The 25112-nt window shown below is 43.1% G+C and overlaps 2 protein-coding genes across 4 annotated transcripts; one reads left to right on the forward strand and one right to left on the reverse strand.

Annotated features, from left to right (window-relative positions):
• The first annotated feature begins 850 nt into the window (after nucleotides 1-850).
• comta (catechol-O-methyltransferase a) lies at nucleotides 851-22434 on the forward strand. 2 transcript variants are annotated; one of them, XM_020044374.2, is made up of 7 exons: nucleotides 851-959; nucleotides 3903-3978; nucleotides 16082-16253; nucleotides 19669-19786; nucleotides 20253-20446; nucleotides 20887-21018; nucleotides 21955-22434. In XM_020044374.2, exons 3-7 carry the CDS (start codon nucleotides 16083-16085, stop codon nucleotides 22132-22134), a joined length of 795 nt encoding a protein of 264 aa, XP_019899933.1. In that variant the 5' UTR covers nucleotides 851-959; nucleotides 3903-3978; nucleotide 16082; the 3' UTR covers nucleotides 22135-22434. The 2 variants fall into 2 exon arrangements, with proteins under 2 accessions (XP_019899933.1, XP_010867286.1); XM_010868984.4 differs by lacking the exon at nucleotides 3903-3978 and having other exon boundaries at nucleotides 852-959; nucleotides 21955-22428.
• A 279-nt stretch (nucleotides 22435-22713) lies between these two features.
• abt1 (activator of basal transcription 1) lies at nucleotides 22714-24691 on the reverse strand. Of its 2 annotated transcripts, NM_001304006.1 has the most exon segments (5): nucleotides 22718-23183; nucleotides 23185-23447; nucleotides 23553-23728; nucleotides 23829-24169; nucleotides 24602-24665. In NM_001304006.1, coding segments are annotated over 4 exon segments (747 nt in total). In that variant the 5' UTR covers nucleotides 24115-24169; nucleotides 24602-24665; the 3' UTR covers nucleotides 22718-23161.
• Between the last annotated feature and the right edge of the window lie 421 nt (nucleotides 24692-25112).

Below are 25112 nucleotides of genomic sequence, written 5' to 3' on the forward strand. Positions count from 1 at the left end.
ATAGCTAGTGCATACACTTTCATACTAGCCTGTTGTGGGAGTAGAACTCACACAAGCTATTTAATTCATATTAAATAGCTTCATATTAAATAAAGCTGTAGCATCTGTCATTCTATCATGTTTATGGCCAACCATACAAATTAGCTAAGTGTGTTTCCAGTTTGTGTTGATGCGTTTGGGAGCATTTATATGCATGGGTGATGGAGATTGCATTTGGCAGTTACCAAAGCGAGAATGATATTGTTTCTCTCTAGCCTTTGGCTCTTCCATTGTAAGCCCATAAGGTCACTCAGGGTTTGGTGGTCTAAAAATCCTACCATTTCCACTCCATTATTCAAGTAATTTTAACAAGGTTTTTAAATTTGCTGTATTCAGTTATATTCAAATTCCCTTCATTCAAGCTCTTTCTTTTTAGCATGACTATGACAAAAGACTACACATGTTTGGCTCACCTACGGCTTTTTCTCTTTATGTACTCTCAAGCATGTGTGAATTTTTTTAGAAAAAGGTGGGTGGAAAGAAGGATGAGCTGAAAGAGTATAGGAAGAGATAGGGGGACATTAATAGGAAGCAAGAGAGAGAAGGATGATTGTATTATTGGCAAAAGAGGGATTTAAAACTCTGAACAGTTGTCTGTTGATTAGCCTCTCTCTCTTTGTCTTGGTGTGTGTTAGAGCTTACGTGGTGTTATGTGACTGTTACTGTGTGTGTGTGTGTGTGTGTGTGTGTGTCTGAGCCAAGCTCTTTAGTTTGACCTATAGCTGCACATTCCTTTCAGCTCACATCAAAGCTGCCCAGGAGAGAGAGAGGGGGGGGGGTGGAGGGGGGGGGGGGGGGCGGAGCAGACAGAAAGAGAAACGCCATACTGTAGTCAGGGCTAAAGAAGAAAAGGCAAGAAAGGATAAAAGCAAGAGGTTGTGGAGAAGAAGCTCTGAGTGTGAAAACTGCAGCAGCAGGAAGTAAGATACTTATGCCTCTAGAAATTCTGTTTTGCGTGATATTCCACAGTTTTCCTGTATTCTCTTTGATGCATTATATTGATATTGCTTTCTATGAGCCTGTTGTAGTTCAGTAGATGTTAAGGAATGGAAAGACAGCTGACATGTAAGAAAATGTATGTTATGTCAATTTGGAATTACATAATTTATTTGTATGACATTTAGCAATTTGCAGATCTTATTAATCCTTAAACTTTAACTTCGCCCAACTGTGCAATCTTCGTCAGGTTTTAATATGGACTCAGAGGACAGATTCCTCAAATTTTTTCTGCAACTGCTGCCTTTGCTGTTATCTCCTATAGCTTTTTATGCCCTCACAGCCCTTTGCACTGTTGTAGCGTCTTCACTTTAATTTACTCTGGCACCTTTATGCTGTAAGTGCTGAAGTCCTCATTAAGTCCTCTGAAAGTCTGCTGTTAAGATGCAGATAAATAGTTGTGCAGGTACAAATGCAAATTCTATGCCAATGACATTCTAAATGTGCAATCAAGGCAAATTGAAGAAGTATGGTAGCATGTGCAACCGGGATGCAGAGATAGCAGCAATGAGGTCCCTAAGGTAGACATGCATATGTAACAACTGAAAGATTCAAGTACGATGGCAATTCTAAATGTGCAGTGAAGACAAATTGAATGTGCAACTGAAATGCAAGGATTACAGCAGTGAGGTTCCCGAGGTAGACACATACCTGTAACTACAGAAAACTTATATTATCAGACTTTGCAAGGCAGTGATATAAAAGAGCTGACAAATAACTGTGTTATGAAACATTGTATTTATTATATGCTGTGTACAGTTGGGATCCTTGGGAAGAAGAGTTGTTACATGTGAACCAAACATTTTTGACAATAAATGTATTCTAATCTAATCTAACCTAATCTAACCAGTCTAACCTAATCTAAACTAATCTAACCTTTTTGGAATCAGTGATTCCAAAAGTTATTTTTTAATTATGCATCACTCTAACATAAGCCATGGAATTTTGCTTATTTCTAGATTTATTGTTTTGCCATATATTGCTTAAGTATTGTCTTGAAGTGCAGAATTAAGAACTGTGTCACAATACATGTGTTGCAATGCCAGTTACTCTCAACTTTGCCTCACTTGATGTGACTAGAATACTAATTAGACAGCTTTAAATGCCTACAATAATGAAACATATCATTCAATTTTGTATAATGATTCATACATTTTACAATTTCATTAAACACATGCATTTACAATTGTTTCTAATGACAATGTTTCAACAATAATAAACTAATTTAATTTATACAAGCTTGCACGTTTAAACTAAAATAATTTAGACAAACATGCACTGAATTTGGGGTTATAGTACACCAAATTTACAGTAAAAATGTAACTGTTTTTATTTTTTATTTTGCTTGCGCTAGTACAGAAGGCCTTGGTAAGTTTAAATGGCATCATAGCAGCGGTTCTCAACAGGGAGGCCCCAGAGAGCTGCCAGGGAGAAGGGGCTTGAGATTACAATGAAAATCATGTTGTTTGACTTAACTATTTTAATAAATGAGCAATCCATATAGCACATAAAATAGAGTGCCTTCCAAAAGTGTTCAAACCCCTGACCAATTCTCTCATTACTGAATTACAAATGGTACATTACATTTCTGTTCTGATATATTTGATTTTAAAACACAAACTCAAACACAATTAATGTAATGTGACAGTTTTTATTTTGGGAAATATTCATTTGGAAAAACTAAATAGGTTATTTGCACAGGTATTCAAAAGTTAATATTTTGTAGACCCAGCTGCAGAAATAGCTTATCTTTTCAGGTAGGTATTGTAACAGGTTTGCTGTTATCCCATACAATAAACCAAGTAGGACAGTGATATCTCAAGACCAGAGACAGTAGCGTAGTTTCAGAGAGTAGTTTCTTATTCAGGTCTTCTGTTGCATGGGTCCAGTCAAACAACAGTAACAACACAAAAACTGCAAAAAAACTGAACAAAGAATGTAGCGTAATGGCAATCCAGAGTCTACCGACTAATAAACACTGAGAACTGTTAACTTGTGGAGGGTGAGAACAAATTAGCACTCGGGACGACATAATTCAATAACTAGAAATATGAGGATGCGAGTCCTTCGTTGTCCTAACTTGAAGTGTTCATCTCATTTCCCTCTGCTTCACTGCCGTTTTTTCCCCCTTTTCTGCTCCTCTCCCTCCTCGCAGGCATGTGTGTCCTATCCTTAAATAGATCAAGAAACAAAGTAATTAGTGAGCCCAGCTGTGTTCAATCTGGGAATACTCTGGCCCCTTCCCCCAGGAGAGGTGGCTGTTGGGCAGGTTTTTCCCTGTCTGGTCACCATGTCTTCCCACCCGATAACCCAGAGGGGTGTGCCGGTGTTTCAGACAAGTCAGCACATCAGGAATGCCATGGGCTTTTCCTGACCTGTGGACCACAGAGCGTCAGATATTCTCCTAATGTTATTGTCTTGTTTGCTGGCAATCCACATCTGTGGGGCATGATCCGTGACCGGCCAAAACCGTCTCCCCAGGAGGAAGTATTTCATGTCCACTTTATTGCTTTCCTCACAATGGTGGCATACCTTTTCTTTTGATCATGATGGGGTGCTCTCCGTCCCCCTGGGAGAATAACGTCACAAGTCCGGTTTCGGAGGTATCCATCTAGACAGTGAATGTCTGCTGAAAATCAGGGGCTCTTACAACCAGCATTGAACACGAACTCTTTCAGCCGGCGAATAATTCCCTCTCTCAAATCCTTACACTACCTTCACAGGGCAGATATTTTTAGAGAGGTCCATCAGATTTGCAGCAATGGTGGTGTACCATGGAATGAACCATGCCCAGGTGTCACTTTTTTGTATTGGCGGTGAGCCCAGCTGCCTCCATGCTAGCCAACACAGTGTGCTCCCTGTTCTAGGTGGTCCTCCCAGTCCTTGATGTGGGTGATGTCGTCATCTATGCAAGCCATGGTGAAGGACAGATGGCTGCAGAAAGTGAGGCAGACATATTGGAATGGCCTATCCAGGGTGACAAAGGCATGCTTGTGTGGGACCTCCAGCTACTCCTCCTTTATAAGGTTGAGAATCGTAATGTAGCTGGGTTTACCCAGGCGCTCTATCAACTCATCAACCATGGGTATATGATATGAGTTGGACCAATGAATGAAGCAGGATGGTGAAATCACGAGACCAGACAGTGGTGTAGTTTCAGAGAGTAGTTTCTCATTCAGGACTCTGTGGCATGTGTCCAGTAGTAACAACGAAAACACAGTGCAAAACAATCGAGGTTAGGTCGGGCAACAGTGACATTTCAGAGACTCCTTATTTGAATGCTACGTTTTGAGGGACAGCATATACTGGCATATCCAAACCTTACAATATTATATTGTTACTTGGTATTCTTTCCCTAATCGATTAATTTCTTCTGCTATATCTGTAATGTCTGCAAAATACTCTTTGGTCTTCATCTTCCATCAGGTTCACAGCCTGGCCAATGCTGCTTCAAAACTGGTGGAAAACAGTAACTATAATAGTTCACAGATGAAGGCCAATGGTTAAATAATTGTGTCTTTATTAGGGCAATTTCTTTCATCTGTATCAACTGGGGGCTTCCACACCACAGAGGTTGAGTATTTATGCAAGCTATGTTTCCATTTTAATGGAAAAATCATTTTTAAAAAAATCATACAAATAATAAAAATCCCAACATAATACATTCATTTATTTTGAGTTTAAAGTACGGATGTGCATTGGACATTACTTTTTTATCCGAATACTATTTGTTGTTTTTCAATATATGTATTCGTATACCCGAAATACATGTTTTTGTAAAACTACGGATACAACTTGGGTGCTACTACGTAACGCGCGAAGGAGATTGTGTTATTCTCATTGGCCGTTAATGTGACAAAAGAGCGAGCACACATATAGAGGAAGCAGTGTTGTACATTCGCAAAACTCAGATATAGAACTAGAAAACAATATTTTTCCACACATAACAATTAGTTTATTGGATGTATAAGTCTAGACTCTAGAGGAGCTAATCAGCTAGCCAGCTATAAGTTATTTGCTTAACGCACCGTTTTCTGCACTCCACAGCCTAACTATATGTAGCGTTTTGTAGCCAAACAATTCTCATAGGTAACAATTAATTCCGATAATATATTACATCTTCCCTTGAATTTGTTTACTTTCATCCACATGCTAACAGTAGACTAAGCATTCTGGCTGGGCTCCACACCACTATGGCACTGATTAACGATTGTAAACAAAAACACCTTTGAAGGAACACATGCTATAAAAAAGACTTAGAAACATTACATTTTTTATGTGAAGTTATATCATCGTATTTTAAATGAATCTAGATTTGAATTTTAATAGTGTTGAGAAAAATCCTGTACAGAACTACTAATTTCAACAACAACAAAAGGGGCAAAAATGAATACACACAAGTACTCGAATACTAACTTAATTTCGGTAATTCGAATATTCGACTAACCGTGCCCATCCCTAGCCATATTTTGACAGTCATTCTCTTATGTCATCCCCACAACATGATCGACTGGCATTTGCAATATAAAGTGGGTATAGAAAATAATCACATTTTGTTGCTTTGCAGCCTGAAATGAAGACAGACACAGTTTTTGTTTCATTCAGCTATATTTACTCAGTGCAACTTATAACATCCAAGTGAAAGATATAACACCAACATGTCAGAAAAAAATAAAAAAATAAAAAAACAATCACTGAGTTGGAAAAAGGATCACTCCCTTGTGTCAGTATTTTGTTGAATCACCTTTTGCTTTAATTACAGCCTTTAGTCTGTTGGGATATGTCTCTACTAACTTTGCACATCTAGACGTTGCAATATTTGACCACACTTCTTTGCACAACTGCTCAAGTTCAGTTAAATTTGATGGTGACCGTTTGTGGACTGCTATCTTCAAGTCATTCCTCAGATTTTTTAATGGGGTTTAAGTCCAGCCTCTGACTAGGCCATGCAAGGACATTCACCTTTTTCTCCTTCAACCTCTGTGTGGTCAGTTTTGCTGTGTGCTTTGGGTCATTGTCATGTTGGAAGGTCAATCTTCTTCCCATTGACAACTTTCTTGCAGAGAACAGCAGATTTTCCTCAAGAATTTGACAGTATTTTGCCCCATCCATTTTTCCTTCTATCCTGACAAGTGCTCCAGTCCCTGCTGCAGAGAAACAATGCCCTAACATGATATTACCACCTTCATGCTTTACTTTAGGAATGGTGTTATTTGGATGGTGAGCTGTATTGGATTTTTGCCAGAAATATCGTTTGGCGTTGAGGCCAAATAATTCAATTTTAGTCTCATCTGACCATAACACCTTTTTCCACGTGGCCTTAGAATCTTCAAGGTGCGTTTTGGCAAAGCTCAGTCGTGACTGCATGTGGCCTTTCTTGAAGAGTGTTGCATTTTTTCTTGCAACCCTCCCATACAAGCCACATTTGTGGAGAATTTGTGATATTGTTGTCAGATGCACACAAAGACCACTCTTTGTCATGAATTCCTGCAACTGCTTCAGAGTTGCTGTAGGCCTCTTGGTAGCCTCTTTGACCAGTTTCCTCCTGGCTCTTTCATCCAGTTTGGAGCGACGTCCTAACCCAGGGAGAGTCTGTGTTGTACCAAATACCTTCCACTTCTTAATAATAGACTTCACTGTGCTTCTAGGCACTGATAAAGCCTTTGAATTATTTTTTTATCCATCTCTTGACTTGTGCCTGTCCACAAATTTATCCCGGAGATCTTTTGACAATGCCTTGCCACCCGTAGTTGATTGTTTTCTTCAGTTGCACTACCAAGGACTGAAATGCTTCAGGAAAAGCTTGTTTCATGCTGAGCTAATCAAAATGACCACAACTTATCACAGTTGAAAGTCAATTCGCTTTGTGTGCTACTGAGAAGGTGATTACTACACCTGGTTGGGTTTACAAGTCATTTTTAGGAGGGGGTGATTCTTTTTCCAACTCAGAGATTACATTTTTTTATTTGTAATTTTGACAAGTTGGTATTATATCTTTAACTTGTATGTTATAAGTTGTAAATACAGCTGAATATTATTTAATTTTTTTATCCGTTTTCATTTCAGGCTGCAAAGCAACAATATGTGATTATTTTAAAGGGGGGTGATTCTTTTCTATACCCAATGTAACACCGAAGAGAGTAGGACGTCATCATGCTTGCAAAAGATATGGGACTCAGGCAGTGGCGTCGTTAGCCCCGGATCTCAAACGGACCAAAAAAAAGAATAATAAAAAATCTCCATCCATCCATCCATCTTCTCCCGCTTATCCGGGGCCGGGTCGCGGGGGCAGCAGTCTAAGCAGGGATGCCCAGACTTCCCTCTCCCCAGACACTTCCTCTAGCTCTTCCGGGGGGACACCGAGGCGTTCCCAGGCCAGCCGGGAGACATAGTCCCTCCAGCGTGTCCTAGGTCTTCCCCGGGGTCTCCTCCCGGTGGGACGGGACCGGAACACCTTCCCAGGAAGGCGTTCCGGAGGCATCCGAAAAAGATGCCCAAGCCACCTCAGCTGACCCCTCTCGATGTGGAGGAGCAGTGGCTCTACTCTGAGCTCCTCCCGGGTGACCGAGCTTCTCACCCTATCTCTAAGGGATCGCCCAGCCACCCTGCGGAGAAAACTCATTTCGGCCGCCTGTATCCGGGATCTTGTCCTTTCGGTCATGACCCAAAGCTCATGACCATAGGTGAGAGTAGGAACGTAGATTGACTGGTAAATCGAGAGCTTCGCCTTGCGGCTCAGCTCTTTCTTCACCACGACAGACCGATACATCGACTGCATTACTGCAGAAGCTGCACCGATCCGTCTGTCAATCTCCCGTTCCATCCTTCCCTCACTCGTGAACAAGACCCCTAGATACTTAAACTCCTCCACTTGAGGCAGGCACTCTCCACCAACCTGAAGTGGGCAAGCCACCCTTTTCCGACTGAGGACCATGGCCTCGGATTTGGAGGTACTGATTTTCATCCCCACCGCTTCACACTCGGCTGCAAACCGTCCCAGTGCATGCTGAAGGTCCTGGTTAGAAGGGGCCAACACGACAACATCATCTGCAAAGAGCAGAGACGAAATCGTGTGGTCCCCAAACCTGACACCCTCCGGCCCCTGGCTGCGCCTAGAAATTCTGTCCATAAAAATTACAAACAGAACCGGTGACAAAGGGCAGCCCTGCCGGAGTCCAACATGCACTGGGAACAAGTCTGACTTACTGCCGGCAATGCGGACCAAGCTCCTGCTTCGGTTGTATAGGGACCTGACAGCCCTTAGCAAAGGACCCAGGACCCCATATTCCCCAAGCACCCTCCACAAGATGCCGCGAGGGACACAGTCGAATGCCTTCTCCAAATCCACAAAACACATGTGGATTGGTTGGGCAAACTCCCATGAACCCTCCAACACCCCGTAGAGGGTATAGAGCTGGTCCAGTGTTCCACGGCCCGGACGAAAACCACACTGTTCCTCCTGAATCCGAGGTTCTACTATCGGCCGTATTCTCCTCTCCAGAACCCTGGCATAGACTTTCCCGGGCAGGCTGAGAAGTGTGATCCCCCTGTAGTTGGAACACACCCTCCGGTCCCCCTTCTTAAAAAGAGGGACCACCACCCCGGTCTGCCATCCCAGAGGCACTGTCCCCGACCGCCACGCGATGTTGCACAGGCGTGTCAACCAAGACAGCCCCACAACATCCAGAGACTTGAGGTACTCAGGGCGGATCTCATCCACCCCCGGTGCCTTGCCACCGAGGAGTTTCTTGACCACCTCTGTGACTTCAGCCCGGGTGATGGACGAGTTCACCTCTGAGCCCTCAGCCTCTGCTTCCTCAATGGAAGACATGTCAGCGGGATTGAGGAGATCCTCGAAGTACTCCTTCCACCGCCCGACGACATCCTCAGTTGAGGTCAACAGCTGCCCACCTCTACTGTAAACAGCGTTGGTAGGGCACTGTTTCCCTCTCCTGAGGCGCCGGATGGTTTGCCAGAATCTCTTCGAGGCCAGCCGAAAGTCCTTCTCCATGGCCTCACCGAACTCCTCCCAGGCCCGAGTTTTTGCCTCCACAACCACCCGGGCTGCAGCCCGCTTGGCCTGTCGGTACCCGTCAGCTGCCTCAGGAGTCCCACAAGCCAACCAGGCCTGATAGGACTCCTTCTTCAGCTTGACGGCATCCCTTACTTCCGGTGTCCACCACCGGGTTCGGGGATTGCCGCCTCGACAGGCACCGGAGACCTTACGGCCACAGCTCCGAGCGGCCGCTTCGACAATGGCGGTGGAGAACATGGTCCACTCGGACTCAATATCTCCAACCTCCCTCGGGATCCAGTCGAAGCTCTGCCGGAGGTGGGAGTTAAAGATCTCTCTGACAGGAGACTCGGCCAGACGTTCCCAGCAGACCCTTACAGTACGCTTGGGCCTGCCGAGTCTGTCCAGCTTCCTCCCCCGCCATCGGATCCAACTCACCACCAGGTGGTGATCAGTTGACAGCTCCGCCCCTCTCTTCACCCGAGTGTCCAAGACATACGGCCGCAGGTCAGATGAGACGACAACGAAGTCGATCATCGACCTGCGGCCTAGGGTGTCCTGGTGCCACGTGCACTGATGGACACCCTTATGTTTGAACATGGTGTTCGTTATGGACAAACTGTGACTAGCACAGAAGTCCAATAACTGAACACCACTCGGGTTCAGATCAGGGGGGCCGTTCCTCCCAATCACGCCCCTCCAGGTGTCACTGTCGTTGCCCACGTGGGCGTTGAAGTCCCCCAGTAGAACAATAGAGTCCCCAGTCGGAGCACTTTCCAGCACCCCTCCCAGAGACTCCAAGAAGGTCGGGTACTCTGCACTGCCGTTAGGCCCGTAGGCACAAACAACAGTGAGAGACCTATCCCCGACCCGTAGGCGCAGGGAAACGACCCTCTCGTTCACCGGGGTAAACTCCAACACATGGCGGCAGAGCTGGGGAGCTATGAGCAAACCCACACCAGCCCGCCGCCTCTCACCATGGGCAACTCCAGAGTGGTGAAGAGTCCATCCTCTCTCAAGGAGTGTGTTTCCAGAGCCCAAGCCGTGCGTAGAGGTGATCCCGACTACCTCTAATCGGAACCTCTCAACCTCACGCACTAACTCAGGCTCCTTCCCCGCCAGCGAGGTGACATTCCACGTCCCTAGAGCCAGTTTCCGTGTCCAGAGATCGGGTTGTCTAGGCCCCTGCCTTTGACTGCCGCCCGATCCTCTTTGCACCGGCCCCTTATGGTCCCTCCTGTGGGTGGTGAGCCCACGGGAGGGCGGCCCCACGTCACCCGTTCGGGCTGAGCCCGGCCGGGCCCCATGGGGGAAGGCCCGGCCACCAGGCGCTCGCATTCGAGCCCCAACCCCGGGCCTGGCTCCGGGGTGGGGCCCCGGCTGCGCCATACCGGGCGACGTCACGGTACTCAAAATTGAATTCTTCATTAAGGGGTTTTGAACCGCTCTTAGTCTGACCCGTCGCCTAAGACCTGTTTGCCTTGGGAGACCCTACCAGGGGCATATAGCCCCAGACAACATAGCTCCTAGGGTCACTCGGGTACTCAAACCCCTCCACCACGTTAAGGTGGCAGTTCTTGGAGGGGTATTATGACAATGTAGATGTGTAGGCTGCTAGCATGTACACTGAAATGTTCAAAACCCTATACTTTCTGTCCTGGGTGGGGTGGGAGGGTGGGCTAAGCCCCGAATGTATTGTGATCCTAGCGGTGCCTCTGGGCTCAGGTATATTTATATGGGCTTGCTTAACGAAAGAACATCAATTCACCTGACAAAACCATCAATACAACAACATAGAAGCTCATTGCACACCAGTATTTACTCAATGAAAGGTGCATAAGAGAAAAAGAACAGGCTCATTACCTCTGCACATTATTCATGTCCCGTACCTTTTTCGATTAACATATTATTTTCTTGATTTAGCATGATAACAAGGTTTATCAGTCCAAAGTCAACCTGGGCTTTAGTAGACGTGTTTATTTGGTTTATATGAGAGAGAAAGACAGTACTGTACTGTACGTGTTAGACAAAGACTGCGGTGTGTGTATAAGGGATCATACTCTAACTATGATATGGTGAAAACCTATTCACTAAATATTGTATATCCGCATTGCAGAATCAATAAAAAGAGGTTAGAGTGCATCTTTGTTCCACGTGCATTTTTGTGGTAGGGTAATGTCAGTATAAAAAACATTAGGCCAGGTAAAATGTATCTTCTTTGAACATTCAGAATCATACTCTAATGTAATTCTAAGCTACTTTCCGCCTTTACATTGAAGGTTTGCGCTTTTGTCATTGTTTGGGATTATTTATCATTATTTTAAACGAAGAGCAGTTCGGGATCCAAATGAGCTAGCGCTTTCAAGTGTACTGAGCAAGAAGAGCCAACTCACCAAACCGACTTGGAATGCCCATCACTAGTGTGTATGAAAATGTGTGTGTGTGTTTGGGAGAGAGAGATCAGTAAATGGTTGTTTGAGGCAGGGAGAGTGTGTGATGGTTTTCTATTGTTTTCAAAATTACTGCCATGTTACATTGAATGGAGGAGTATCCAGGACAGGTTTTTATGCAGCACATGCACAAAAGATATCGAACACTCAGTTTTTGTAAAACATATTTTGTCATGTTAAAAAATAAAAGTGGCTGATAAAAAATTTTCATCCACCAGCCACAGTTACTGGTGACTAAAAAAGGTTCATTTTATCCCCTGATCTTAGGCACTCAAAATATTTTTATAGAAACAAATATTTAACACTTACAACATTAACTGCAGATGTCTCTTGGTCATTTATGCTGGAATTTGCATGCTAGTAAACATTTTACATATGGCCCTTTTAAGTGCTTCAACTCCAATGTTCCAGTTGTTATTCAGTAATGTGAGAGAATTGGTCAGGGATTTGTGGCTTTTGGATCTTAATTAACCCAAAGAAAACATGTCATATTTTGCAAAAAGAAAACAAGCAAGATTTTATTTCTCCTGTACAGGGTTCCCCATTTTAATTTCTTCGATGCAGGGGACCTTTAAAGGCAAATATGCTAAGTAGCACTGAAATATGGAATAACTGCCTGAGTACCAGGACTTTTGGGCCAAACGTTTGGTTGAATTTTATGGTGCCGATGTTATGACCTGACAGTTCATTTTCATGGCTTTTAAAACAATTCACCTCGCTTGGATTTTTCCATATGTTATTATATTGCAACACTAAAACCTCCATAATGTCAACTAGTTCTACAACCCTGTTTGCCAAAATGTTGGGATCCTGTGTAAAATGTAAAAAAAAACATAATGCAATTGTGTACAAATCCTTTAAACCCTATGTTGAATAGAAAATAGTACCAAGACAACATATTGTCACGGTTGTGGGTAGGCAGGACATGAGGCGCAGAGCTGAAGTACATCGTTTTTATATTTTTTCAAACCCACAAAAGAAACAAAAGGAGCGCCACCAACCAAAACTGAAGAGCAGCAAACAGACCGCTAACCCTAAAGAATGATAGTCCACCAACTGATAGTCCAAAAGGGCAACTTAAATAGGGTCCCCAATTAGAGTCAATGTGGGGCAACTGCCTCTAATAAGGGACAATCAAAATAGCAACACAGTGATGCCTAAAGGCACCTCTGCAGTCAGGCACCTCTAATTGTGCCCCCAATTGGCAATTTTGTGAATGACAAAGGTGAATTTCCCACTCCTGTGGCTTTTTAAATTGCAATTAGTGTCTGTGTATAAATAGTCAAAGAGTTTGTTAGCTCTCACGTGGATGCACTGAGCAGGGTAAATACTGAGCCATGGGGAGCAGAAAAGAACTGTCAAAAGACCTGCGTAACAAGGTAATGGAACTTTTTAAAGATGGAAAAGGATAGAAAAAGATATCCAAAGCCTTGCAAATGCCAGTCATTGCTTTTAAATCACTTATTAAGAAGTGGAAAGTTCATGGACCTCTTGATACCAAGCCAAGGTCAGTTGGACCAAGAAACCTCACGAGAAATACAGGCTGCTCTGGAAAAAGATGGTGTGGTTGTTTCAAGGAGCACAATACGACGATACTTGAACAAAAATGAGCTGCATGGTCGAGTCGCCCGAAAGAAGCCTTTACTGTGCCAATGCCACAAAAAAGCCAGGTTCCAATATGCCCAACAACACCTTGAAACGCCCCACAGCTTCTGGCACACTGTAATTTGGAGTGACAAGATCAAAATAGAGCTTTATGGTCACAACCATGCGCTATTTTTGGAGAGGAGTCAACAAGCCCTATAGTGGACAGAATACTATCCCCACTCTGAAACATGGTGGTGGCTCACTGATGTTTTGGGTGTGTGTGAGGTCTAAAGGCACAGGGAATCTTGTGAAAATTGATGGCAAGACAATTTGCATTCTTCTGCACGAAAGCTGCACATGCGACGCTCTTGGACTTTGCAGCACGACAATAACCCTAAGCACAAGGCCAAGTTGACCCTCCAGTGGTTACAGCAGTAAAAGGTGAAGGTTCATCACAGGCTCCTGACCTTAATATCATCGAACCACTCCAGGGAGATCTCAAACGTGCGGTTCATGCAAGACGACCAAAGACTTTGCATGACCTGGAGGCATTTTGCCAAGACAAATAGGCAGCTATACCACCTGCAAGAATTTGGGGCCTCATTGACAACTATTACAAAAGACTGCTCGCTGTCATTGTTGCTAAAGGGGGCAATACACAGTATTAAGAACGAAGGGTATGCAGACTTGAACAGAGGAATGAACAGAGGTCATTTTTTTTCTTTGTTGCCATGATTTTTTAATGATTGTGCCATTTTGTTATGACCTACAGTTGAATGTGAATCTCTTAAAAAATAAAAGACGTGTTTTGCCTGCTCATGTGAGACATGTGAGACGCTGCTTAGAAAGAGGACCCACCTGGGAATGTGAATAACAGATAAACAGCTGGGGAGTCAGTCTCATAGACCTGGTGCGCTCCAAGTACAGAGCAAGAGTACGTACCAGTGGAGCTTCTCATCCTCATCACACACGTGCAGAGGAGGGAAGAAGGCCTGTAATTCGATAACTCAAGATCAAAAAGAGCTGGTGATAACCTTAGGCACGAAGGACAGGTTAGGTCTCAATGTAGCGAAGCTTAAGTCCTCTCTGATAACCAGACAACCTGGGCGCACAGAGAGTGCACAGAGATTGCTCACTCGCTTAGCAGAGCATAAAGCGAGGAGCAAGGCAGTCTTAAGGTAGAGCAGCTTAAGAGAACACTGCTACAAGTGTGTAATGGCAGAGATAAGGTCCGGTTCCAATGGCGCACAGGGTCAACCCGTTTGTGAACGAACCAGGCCTGCAGGCTGCGCATGTGCAGTAGACCCAGAGGGACCACTGCATGCGCTGCTGCCATCATGCCCAAGATGGACATGACAGCTCGAACCAAACACCTGGAGGGTGGGCGGCACAGGTTGAGGGCAGAGAGCAAATCAAGATCACAAGCGTACGAAATGCACGCTTTCATTGTGCATGTGTCCATGACCAGACCCAGGTAACAAACCTGCTGGGCTGGTTTCGGAGCACTCTTTTTCCAATTCATGAGAAGAGACACCACTCAGAAAGTGTGTACTCTGGCAAGCTCCAGGGACGGGGCTAAAACTAGGAAGTTGTCCAGATAGGCTAAAATCCTGATGCCTTCCCTGCGTAGGGGCTCCAGTGCCGTCTCCAAGCATTTGGAGAAGGTGCGCGGAGCAAGAGCGTAACCGAATGGATTCCTCGTATACTCGTAGACCTTGCCCTGAAAGGCAAATCGAAAAAACTTCCTGTGCCTGCAAACGATCGGGACATGGAAGTAAGCATCCTTGAGGTCGATGCTCGCACAGAAATCTCCTGGTAGGAAGGCTTCCAACAGGCGAGTAGTGGTGAGTATACAGAACAGCCGTTTGGCTACGTGTGCATTCAGATTGCACAGATCCAAGATATGTCTCACTCGTCCCGTCTTCTTGGGAACCAGGATGTAACGGGAGTAAAAACAGTCCTGTATGAGATCCTCCAGGGCCTCAGAGATCCCTCCTTTGCTCCACAGTTCCATTACCTCCAACAGGAGAGCAGACCCTCTGTCAGGTGATGATATCACCATCTCCACTATTCCCGAGAAGGGGGTGGGGGGGCTGAGCGAAACTGAATTAGATAACCCAGGCAATCGAGCCAGGCTGACATGGTACAGTGATGACGGCACTTCCAATAACGCTCTGAGAGAGGAAGAGCCTGTAGTTGGGGGGCGTTGGTCAGGAAAAGCTCAAATACCCTCTCTGCCCCTACTGCCGCTGAGCTCGACCGGAGAGGAAGAGACACGGCCCAAGGAGGGCAGATATAGAAAGGGATAAGAAAAAAGAGGAGCTGGGCCAGGAGGCAAACTCAGGTCCACAGAACGAGCGCCGAGAGCACTTACCATTAGGCCATCCCGCTGTATGTCAGGCATAGCGCTCTCACTTATAGGACATATCCTCTTCGGCGTCGGCAGAGGAGGTAGGGGCAGCCAAATCCGTAAGGCAGTCCTCTCGACCGTGCCCGCAAACTCCACGAGGAGAGGTGGCAGGCGGAGGGAAGCGGCAGAGGAGAGGTCGTCTCCTGGGAGAGAGGGTTCTATAAAATAATAAAAAATCCTACAATGTGATTTTCTGGATTTTTTTCTCATTTTGTCTCTCATAGTTGAAGTGTACCTATGATGAAAATTACAGGCCTCTCTCATCTTTTTAAGTGGGAGAACTTGCACAATTGGTGGTTGACTAAATACTTTTTTGCCCCACTGTACATGACTTTCTAAGACAATTGCATAACTTACTCAGTTGTGTCACAACAAAGGGGGTAAAAACTGTATTTTTCTGTTTTATTTTTGCAAATAATTTATGCCAATTAGAATATTTTATTTTTCACTTTGCATTGTTTACTTTTTTGTGTTTATCAGTGGCAAAAACTATACATAAAATAAATACATTTTAGTACAGGCCGAGGACAGATGACACAGTCAATACCCTCTCTTACTAACATGAGTCTGGTCTCTTCCTCCCAGAATGTTGCTGTCCTTCCTGACTGTGTGTAGCGTGGGAGCAGTTGTCCTTTATGGCCTGTACTCCTGGTTGATTCCTGCAGTTGTGCAATACAATGGGTGGTGTGCGCTGTTCTGGCATGACATCATCGTTGAAAAGACACTTGACACACTGACACGATCCACCCGACCCCAGGTGACCTGTAACTTTCACCCCTTCAGAAGAAATGTTTATTCACTATCTTTTATTTCAATATATATCTGTATATACACTACAATTCAAAAATGTGGGATCACTTAGAAACGTCCTTGTTTTCAAAAGAAAAGCAAATGTCCGTTGTCCATTAAAGTAACATAAAATTGACCAGAAATACAGTGTAGACATTGTTAGGGTTGTGAGTGAATATTGTAGCTGGAAACGGCTGATTTATAATTTACTTAGGCGTACAGAGGCCCCTTATCAGCAACCAGTGTTCCAATGTCACATGGTGTTTGCTAATCCAAGTTAATAATTTTAAAAGTCTAACTGTTCATTAGAAAACCATTTTGGAACTATGTTAGCACAGCTGATGACTGTTGTGCTGTTTAAAGAAGCAATAAACAGGCACAAAATGGCCCTTCTGAAACTCATCAGAATATTCTCGTTCCAAGAAATGAAGGCTATTCCATGAAAGAATTTGCCACGAAACTAAGGATCTCGTACAACACTGTGTACTACTCACTTCACAGTACAGTGCAAACTGTCTCTAACCAGACTAGAAAGTAGAGGTGTAACGGCACGCAAAGGTCACGGTTCGGTACGTACCAAAACCTTTAAGTTACGTCCAGTACGATTTGGGTAAAGTAGAAAAAAACATGCAAAACATAACATATTTTAATTTATTTCGAAGTAATACATTTTGCCCATTGCCGATGTATTTAAAGCATACAGTAGGTTGGATTTTTTCAGTAAAACAAACAATTACAGCATTTTGCAATTGCTCACCGGTCTGAAAGTTTTTTCGCACCAATACCCGATAGAGAATGATGTTCCGAATAATAATATGAAAAATTGAATCATCTGTTCCAAAAAGCACTGAGAGTTTGACATTATTCTTAGTCTTAACGTTAGATTTGGGTTCCTGGTTGCTAGCTAATAATTTTGCATCTTTTTTTCCACTGTTCACCCCTACTAGAAAGAGGAGTGGGAGGTCCCAGTGTACAACTGAGCAAGAGGACAAATCCATCAAAGTGTCTAGTTTGAGAAACAGACACCTCACAGGTCCATAACTGGCAGCTAGTACCCACAAAAAACACAATTCTCAACGTCAACGGTGAAGAGGCGAATCAAGGATGCTGGCCTTCTAGGTGGAGTTGCAAAGAAAAAGCCTCAGACTGGCCGATAAAAAGAAAAGATAACGATGGGCAAAAGAACACAGACACTGGGCAGAGGGAGATAGGGAAAAAAAGTGTTATGGACCTCACTAAGTGTGAGGTATTCAGAACACAAAGAAAAACATTAGTCAGATGCAGACTCAATATGTCAAGCATGGTTAGACTCTGTGATGGTCTGGGGGTGGTTGGTGGTTGTAAAGTGGGAGATACGTACAGGGTGAAATGGATCTTGAATAAGGAAGGCTATCACTCCATCTCGCAAAGCACAGCTTCAAACTATGTAAGAACTATGTAGGGAAGAAGCAGTCAGCTAGTATTTTGTCTATAATGGAGTAGCCAGCAGTCTTCTCAACCCTATTGAGCTGTTGTGTGAGCAACTTGATCGTATGGTGCGTATGAATTGCCAATCAAGCCAAAAACTTGTGGGAGGTGTTTCAGGAAGCATGGGGTGAAATCTCAGATTACCTCAACATATTGACAAATAGAATGCCAAAGGTCTGCAAGTCTGTAAATCCCTGATGAAAAGCAACGTTTAAAGGACGTTACTTATCATATTTCTAACCTTGTCAATGACTATATTTCCTATTAAAAAAGATTTTGATGTATGTTTTCATGGAAAACAAGGAGATTTCTAAGTGACCCCAAACTTTTGAATGGTAGTATATACTGTATATATATAAATTAAGAGACCACTGCACCCTTTTCTTTCCTTAATTTAGAGACCACTGCAAATTGAACCCTTCTGTTCCTCACTCAAAACCTTCCTTTTCAACTTTTTTGGAAAGGAAAGAAGAAGGTGCAGTGGTTTCTTAATTTTTTCCGGCGCTGTATATACACTGATCAGCCATAATATTATGACCACCTGCCTAATATTGTGTAGGTCCCCCTTTTGCAGCCATAACAGCACTGACCCGTCAAGGGCAAAGACTCCACCAGACCTCTGAAGGTGTGCTGTGGTATCTGGCACCAAGACGTTAGCAGCAGATCCTTTAAGTCCTGTAAGTTGCGAGGTGTGGCCTCCTTGGATCGGACCTGTTGCTCAATTGTCCCACAGATGCTCGATTAGATTGAGATCTGGGGAATGTGGATGCCAAGTCAACACCGTGAACTCGTTGTTGTGTTCCTGAACCGTTTTTGATTTGTGGCAGGGCGCATTATCCTGCTGAAAGAGGCCAATGCCATCAGGGCTAGGTGGTACGTGTCAAAGTAACATCCACGTGAATGGCAGGACCCAAGGTTTCCCAGCAGAACATTGCCCAATGCATCACACTGTCTCCGCCGGCTTGTCTCCTTCCCATAGTGCATCCTGGTGCCATGTGTTCAACAGGTAAGTGATGCACATGCACCCAGCCATCCATGTGATGTAAAAGGAAACATGATTCCTCAGAGTAGGCCACCTTCTTCCATTGCTCCTTGGTCCAGTTCTGATGCTCACGTGTCTACTCTAGGCTCTTTCGGCAGTGGACAGGGGTCAGCATGGGCACACTGACTGGTCTGCAGCTATGCAGCTCCATACACAAACAAACTGCGATGCACTGTGTGTTCTGACACCTTTCTATCAGTACCAGCATTAACTTTTTCAGCAATTTGAACTACAGTAGCTCATCTGTTGGATCAGACCACACAGGCAAGCCTTCACTCCCCACGTGCATCAATGAGTCTTCGCCGCCCATGACCCTGTTGGTGGTTCACCGCTTTTCCTTCCTTGGACCACTTTTGATAGGTACTGACCACTGCAGACTAGGAACACCCCACAAGGGCTGTAGTTTTGGAGATGCTCTGATAGAGTCATCTAGCCATCACAATTTGGCCCTTGTCAAAGTCGCTCAGATCCTTACGCTTGCCCATTTTTCCTACTTCTAACACATCAACTTTGAGGACAGAATGTTCACTTGCTGCCTAATATATCCCACTAACTGACAGGTGCCATGTTAACGAGATTATCATTGTTATTCACTTCACCTGTCAGTGGTTATAATGTTATGGCTGATCAGTGTATACATATGTTGTATATTTATGTTAAGAAACCACTGCAACCCTTCTGTTCCTCACTCAAAACCTTCCTTTTCAACTTTTTTGGAAGGGAAACAAAAAGGTGCAGTGGTCTCTTAATTTTTCCGGAGCTGTATAAAATCAGAATATGTTTGTTATTTTTTACCTTTAATAGTGTTAGTGGTTTCTACTGTAGTTTTTTTGTTATTCTCACTCTAAACCCTAATTCTTGCTCTAAAATCCAGCGACTTCTAAAAGCAGTTCAGGAGAAGGCAATGAAAGGAGACCCTCAGAGTGTCATATCTACAATTGATTACTTCTGCAGGCATTCTGAATGGGCAATGAATGTGGGTGATGAGAAAGGTACAGTATTTCTTACTTTGGGAGGATAAGGCTCATAGGCTTGGCTAGAATGGAATAAACTGATTTGTTTCAAACACATGGTTTTCATTTAATCTGCACTCTGGTAGATATCTCACACTGAACACTCCTGAAACCCACACTAACTTTGTGAAATCGTGGCCTTTGGCAGTCATTAATTTAAGTTTTCTGCCACAAATAACTGGAATAAATCAAAAGACTCTTAAACTTAACACACTGAGAGAATTGTCCTAAGACTTAAGTCCTAAATGTGAAGTGATAGAGTTCTCCTGATCTCTGGGTCAATAACACATCTGAACGAATGCACATGCTTAGAACGGTATTTGACACACTCAAACACACACCTGTTACTTCCATATTGGTATTAATATGCTGCATGTTACCTAGGAACCTACTCAAGCAATAGATTGTTATATATTTCTCACTACTGTTCCATCTGTGTGTTCAGGGTCAATTTTGGATTCTGTGGTGTGTGAAGTTAGTCCGACCACAGCCCTGGAGCTCGGCACGTACTGTGGCTACTCCACTGTGCGTATTGCCCGTCTGCTGCCCCCTGGCACCCAGCTCATTACCCTTGAGTTCAACCCGGCCTTTGCCGCTGTGGCTCGCCAGGTCATTGAATATGCTGGGCTTCACAACAAGGTGATGGGAGTAATAGAGGGACAACATGTGCAACTGAAATGCAAAGATAGGAGCAATGAAGTCCCCGAGGTAGACACGTACATGTAACAACTGAAAACGTCCTTATCAGACTTTGTAGAGCATGTCACAGTCCAGTTGTACAACGAGAGTAGTGCAACAAGGTCCTTGAGAGGCAGTACTAAGCAGTGTGCAGGTGGATATGGTTAGTGTTGGGTCAGAGAGTTCAGCAGGGTTATAGTAGCTGTAAAGAAACTGTTCCTGAGCCTGCTTGTGCAGGAATGAAGAGACCTGTACCGCCTGCCTGATGATAGGAGGGCGAACAGTTTGTGGCGTGGATGTGAAGAGTCCCTGCTGATGATGCCGTGTGCCCTATGCACCCTAAACAGTTAATTTAGACATATCTACAGTATGTTATTATAACTCACTTGATGTTTTGACAGGTATGTCTGGTGGAAGGAGCCTCTGGAGATATGATCCCTAAAATGCGTGAGATGTTTGGGATTAAAACATTCGATTTTGTCTTCTTAGACCACTGGAAGGACCGTTATCTCCCTGATATCAAACTTTTAGAGGTAATAAACTGCTATAGCCTACTGTACTTAAAGGTCGGTGGAACAATTCTACTCTGAAGTTGCTTGATTCAGTTTATCATAGTGCCCTTCACTTTATTACATCAGACAATTATAAAACTCATCACTTCATCTTTTACCAGAAACGTGTCTGGATCCCTTCATTACTCTATTTTTGTATATAAAGCCCTACTCCACAGGCTTCCCCCTATAGTTAACATCTCTGTTGACACCTAGATCCTCTGGCTACAATACAAGTTCACAGAGTTGGTTAGTGTTACAGACACCTTTTGTAACTAGTGAGTTGGGTAGTTCTGCCTTTTCATATAAAGCACCTCATGTGTGGAATAGTATTTAACTGGAGTTTTGTTTGGATGCCTTGGTGTCAATGTGTCAATTAAAAAAAAGGTGTTAGATTTGTATTGTAAGAAATGTGTTTGTTTTAATTCAGATGAATAATGTCAGTGTGTATGTAAATTCTATGTATTTTGTATTTAATTGTTGTTTTATTCTTGGATTAATGTTCATAGGGCACACTTGTAAATAAGACCTAGTGTTTCACTGGTTTAATAAAAGTTAAAAATAAATTGAACTTATAATGTATGTTATTTAGATATGTAATTCACTAACGTTATTACTAAGTAATAATCTACTGAAAAAACTACTTAAGTACTACTTTAGTACTAGTTCCATAATAATAGAATAATGCACACTAGTAGGCCCTACTATTATTATTATTGGGCTATTTATAAATGTTATACTCAAGTATGTGTAACATGTACAGTAGTATGTTACAAACCACTCATGTGTATTCTGTATGTTTGCAGTTAACCTGGACATGTACTTTAAACAACAGTGAAAGGTAGCTGGCTAACCCTTTCCTGTTTTGTGACCTACAATCCAGAGTTTATGAGAATTGTTCCTTTGACTCTTCCTTAGGGGTGTCAACTGCTAAGGAAAGGCTCCATACTGCTGGCAGACAACGTTATCTGTCCTGGAACTCCGGAGTACTTGGAGTATGTCAGAAACAGCCCACACTACAAGAGCATGTATTACAAATCTCACCTGGAGTACACTAAAGTGGAGGATGGTCTGGAGAAATCTGTGTTCTTGGGATGAAAGTGATACATGCCTTAGTTCAGATTTAATAAAACCTACCACAGCTATGTTTGTTTACTTCTTTGTTCCCATTACTGCCATTGCACACACTAAGAAGGCACTAAGAATGCTTAACATCTACAGTAATTGCAAGAGGCTTCTTTCTATACTGTGGTATTATTACTGCAATTGTGGGTTTGATGGATTTTTAGCCCTCTATCCATCGCTTTGTGGAGCACAGATGAGCAGATATATTATCCCACTCCAATAAGTATTTAAATTGATTTAGTTTTGTGTAAAATGAGTCACATCAAGGTCAAAGGAACCAAGACGTATCTTATTACTGTACTTCTGGTGTACTCAAATTCTGTGGTTTACATGAACACATTTGAAGTTTTTTTTTATAGTTATGGTTTATTGTTCAATTGCAAGCCTTGCAGCTGACATTAGTTCATTTTAAATAAATTTTTCTAAGGACAGTTTATGAACTGGATTTGGTCTATTAATGCTATGGACCAACTGCTCGGTTCATTTTATAACCTGTATCAGGAGGCTTAAAGTCATTTATAAACATATTGTAAATCATCAATGCTTGGTTGGTTATGTGTACATTTGTTTTTATTTCATTATTTTCATATTGTTTTACTTAAATGTATTACATAACATATCAACAACTGTTTTCCATGATGCTGAGAATATTATTTTAGCATCATAGTTTTTAATTTGCTAACACCACAGCAAACAAAGAAGCAGTCCAAGTATCTAATTCATTCACTCAAAAATATTACTGATTGGAAAACCCCTCTTCCCTTGAGTCTGTATGCCAGGACAGAACCCATGCTCTCAGCCTTGTATAGAACAAAAACTTATTTGTTCCTAAATATGGCTGTTGTTATAATCTTGAATAAATCAAAGTCTGCGTGATCCCATGTTTGATAACCGCTGTAATGGGTTTAGTCCTTGGCTTTGCTGCTGTTGAAGATCTTTGCCAACAGAGATATGTTGGACTGGGACTTCTTCTGGATGTCTTTGGCCTTCTCCTGGGCCTTCAGCAGGTTCTTCTTGGACGTGGTCTGTTTACGGAGGCGACTAATCTGAATCTCGTCCTCTGTACGTCGCTGGGTGAAGTCCCACATCTTTTCTTTGATGTTCTCACCCTTCTTCTCCCTCTTTCTCCTTAGTTTGTCCATGTTCTGGCTTTTCTCCACATTGGCCAGGTAGAAGTTGGTCTCTCGTTTGGCCTGAGAAATTTCAGTTCTGAGGCGCTGCTGGAGCACAGTCATTTCATAGGCTAATCGCTCACTCAAATGACACCACTGGAACCTGTGGAGGTACTGAACATGGTATAAAAGTTTCTATTAATATGGGATTTATAGTATTGTGACAGTGTTTTAAAGTTATTATAAGGCTATATGTAGTCAACAGAGACCCCAAAATACCTTTATGTTCCAGAGGTCACTGACAAAGCGGCTTCTTTTACGGCTACCCATAGGTGTGTTGTGGAGGCTAGCTGCTACTCTTTTGGCCACTCTCTTGTCCCTAAACTCCACCCAGCCTTCAGTGAAGCTGGTCACCTTAGTGCCAGCTTTCTTCTTCTTTCTCTTCACAGACCGATCTGAGGATGACAGGTATTATAATGATGATAGACTAGTGTAAAACATAAATCCTGTCTGAGAGAATGTGATAATGGCAGGCTGTAGTGATTGCATTCTCACCTTCAGGCTGTAGAAATATCCTTCCAATCTCTCCATACAGACTTAGCATGTTGCGCATGTGCTTGGGCCTTAGCCTTGGTGGTATATGACCTATATACACGATTCCTGGCAAACATTTACTGCCTACTGTCTGTTGTTGCTTTTTGGAATCCACACCTGCCTGTTCTTTAAGTTCCTCATCATTGACTTCGCTATAATCATTCTTTGAGTTGTCGTCATCCTCCTTATAATCATTACTTTCCTCTGTTACAATTTTTGGCACATCTGTAGCCATCTCCTCATCCATGTTTTTCTCAATGTCCACACCGTTTCACCACACTTGTCCAAACAGATAAGATGGTCTGGATCGTAAAGAAAAAAAAAAAAGTATGATGATTAGGGGGTACAAGCTTATTACCAAATTGAATAGCAGATAGCAGTAGCAAAAACATACAACATCAACATAGTAGCTAGGTTACTAGCAGTAAGGGCTTGTCACTAAACTGAACTCCACAATGTGGGTGAATAAACTGGCTTGCTAAAATGATCTCGGTCCACATTGGAGATGTTAGCAAGAAGAAAGAACGAAAGAAATACTAATTAGCTAACTTCTTGATTACCCGGTGCACTCAAAAGCTATTCACGTTACCCACAAGCGTTAGCCGTTACCAACAAATTTTTCTCATATTTCAATTTAGCGTGTAAACTCAATTTACAGACAGAATACGAATAGCTATTGGATTAGTAAATAAATACACATATTCTAAGCGATCGCTAGCCTAGGGTATACATACCTTATCTAATAGCATACAAACATAAGAATCAACGTCTTATATCAATCAGCGTCTTGTGAGCAACATTAAAGAAACACTTCCGGGTCACGAAAATCTGGAATCTTTCAAAATAAAAGAGACCAACGAATTACTTAAAAACGGAGATTGTGTTTTGTGGATTTGGAGAAGGCATTCGACTGTGTCCCTCGCGGCATCCTATGGAGAGTGCTTCGGGAATATGGGGTCCTGGGTCCTTTGCTAAGGGCTGTCAGGTCCCTGTAGGACCGAAGCAGGAGCTTGGTCCGCATTGCCGGCAGTAAGTCAGACTTGTTCCCAGTGCATGTTGGAGATAAGTTGAGTTTATTAATTGTTTGAAAACATGTACCTCTCAAAACATTGACAACAATTCAAATATGATAATTTTTAAGAGGAATTTCGATAAAAGGTGGGTGTTAAAACACGTTCAAGGGTAAAATTCAGACAATGCCAATAACAGAATATGGAATACATATTGCCTCATAGCTCATAAACT

Source organism: Esox lucius, chromosome 12 (assembly GCF_011004845.1).
Source record: "Esox lucius isolate fEsoLuc1 chromosome 12, fEsoLuc1.pri, whole genome shotgun sequence".
Lineage (NCBI taxonomy): Eukaryota > Metazoa > Chordata > Actinopteri > Esociformes > Esocidae > Esox > Esox lucius.

Coding starts and splice junctions, on each gene's coding strand:
- comta (XM_020044374.2), top strand. CDS start 16,083: ATGTTGCTGTCCTTCCTGACTGTGTGTAGCGTGGGAGCAGTTGTCCTT. Junction 16,254..19,668: donor CACGATCCACCCGACCCCAG/GTGACCTGTAAC, acceptor TCTAAAATCCAG/CGACTTCTAAAAGCAGTTCA. Junction 21,019..21,954: donor CTGATATCAAACTTTTAGAG/GTAATAAACTGC, acceptor ACTCTTCCTTAG/GGGTGTCAACTGCTAAGGAA.
- abt1 (XM_013132894.3), bottom strand. CDS start 24,114: ATGGATGAGGAGATGGCTACAGATGTGCCAAAAATTGTAACAGAGGAA. Junction 23,729..23,828: donor GATATTTCTACAGCCTGAAG/GTGAGAATGCAA, acceptor TGTCATCCTCAG/ATCGGTCTGTGAAGAGAAAG. Junction 23,448..23,552: donor GTGACCTCTGGAACATAAAG/GTATTTTGGGGT, acceptor TACCATGTTCAG/TACCTCCACAGGTTCCAGTG.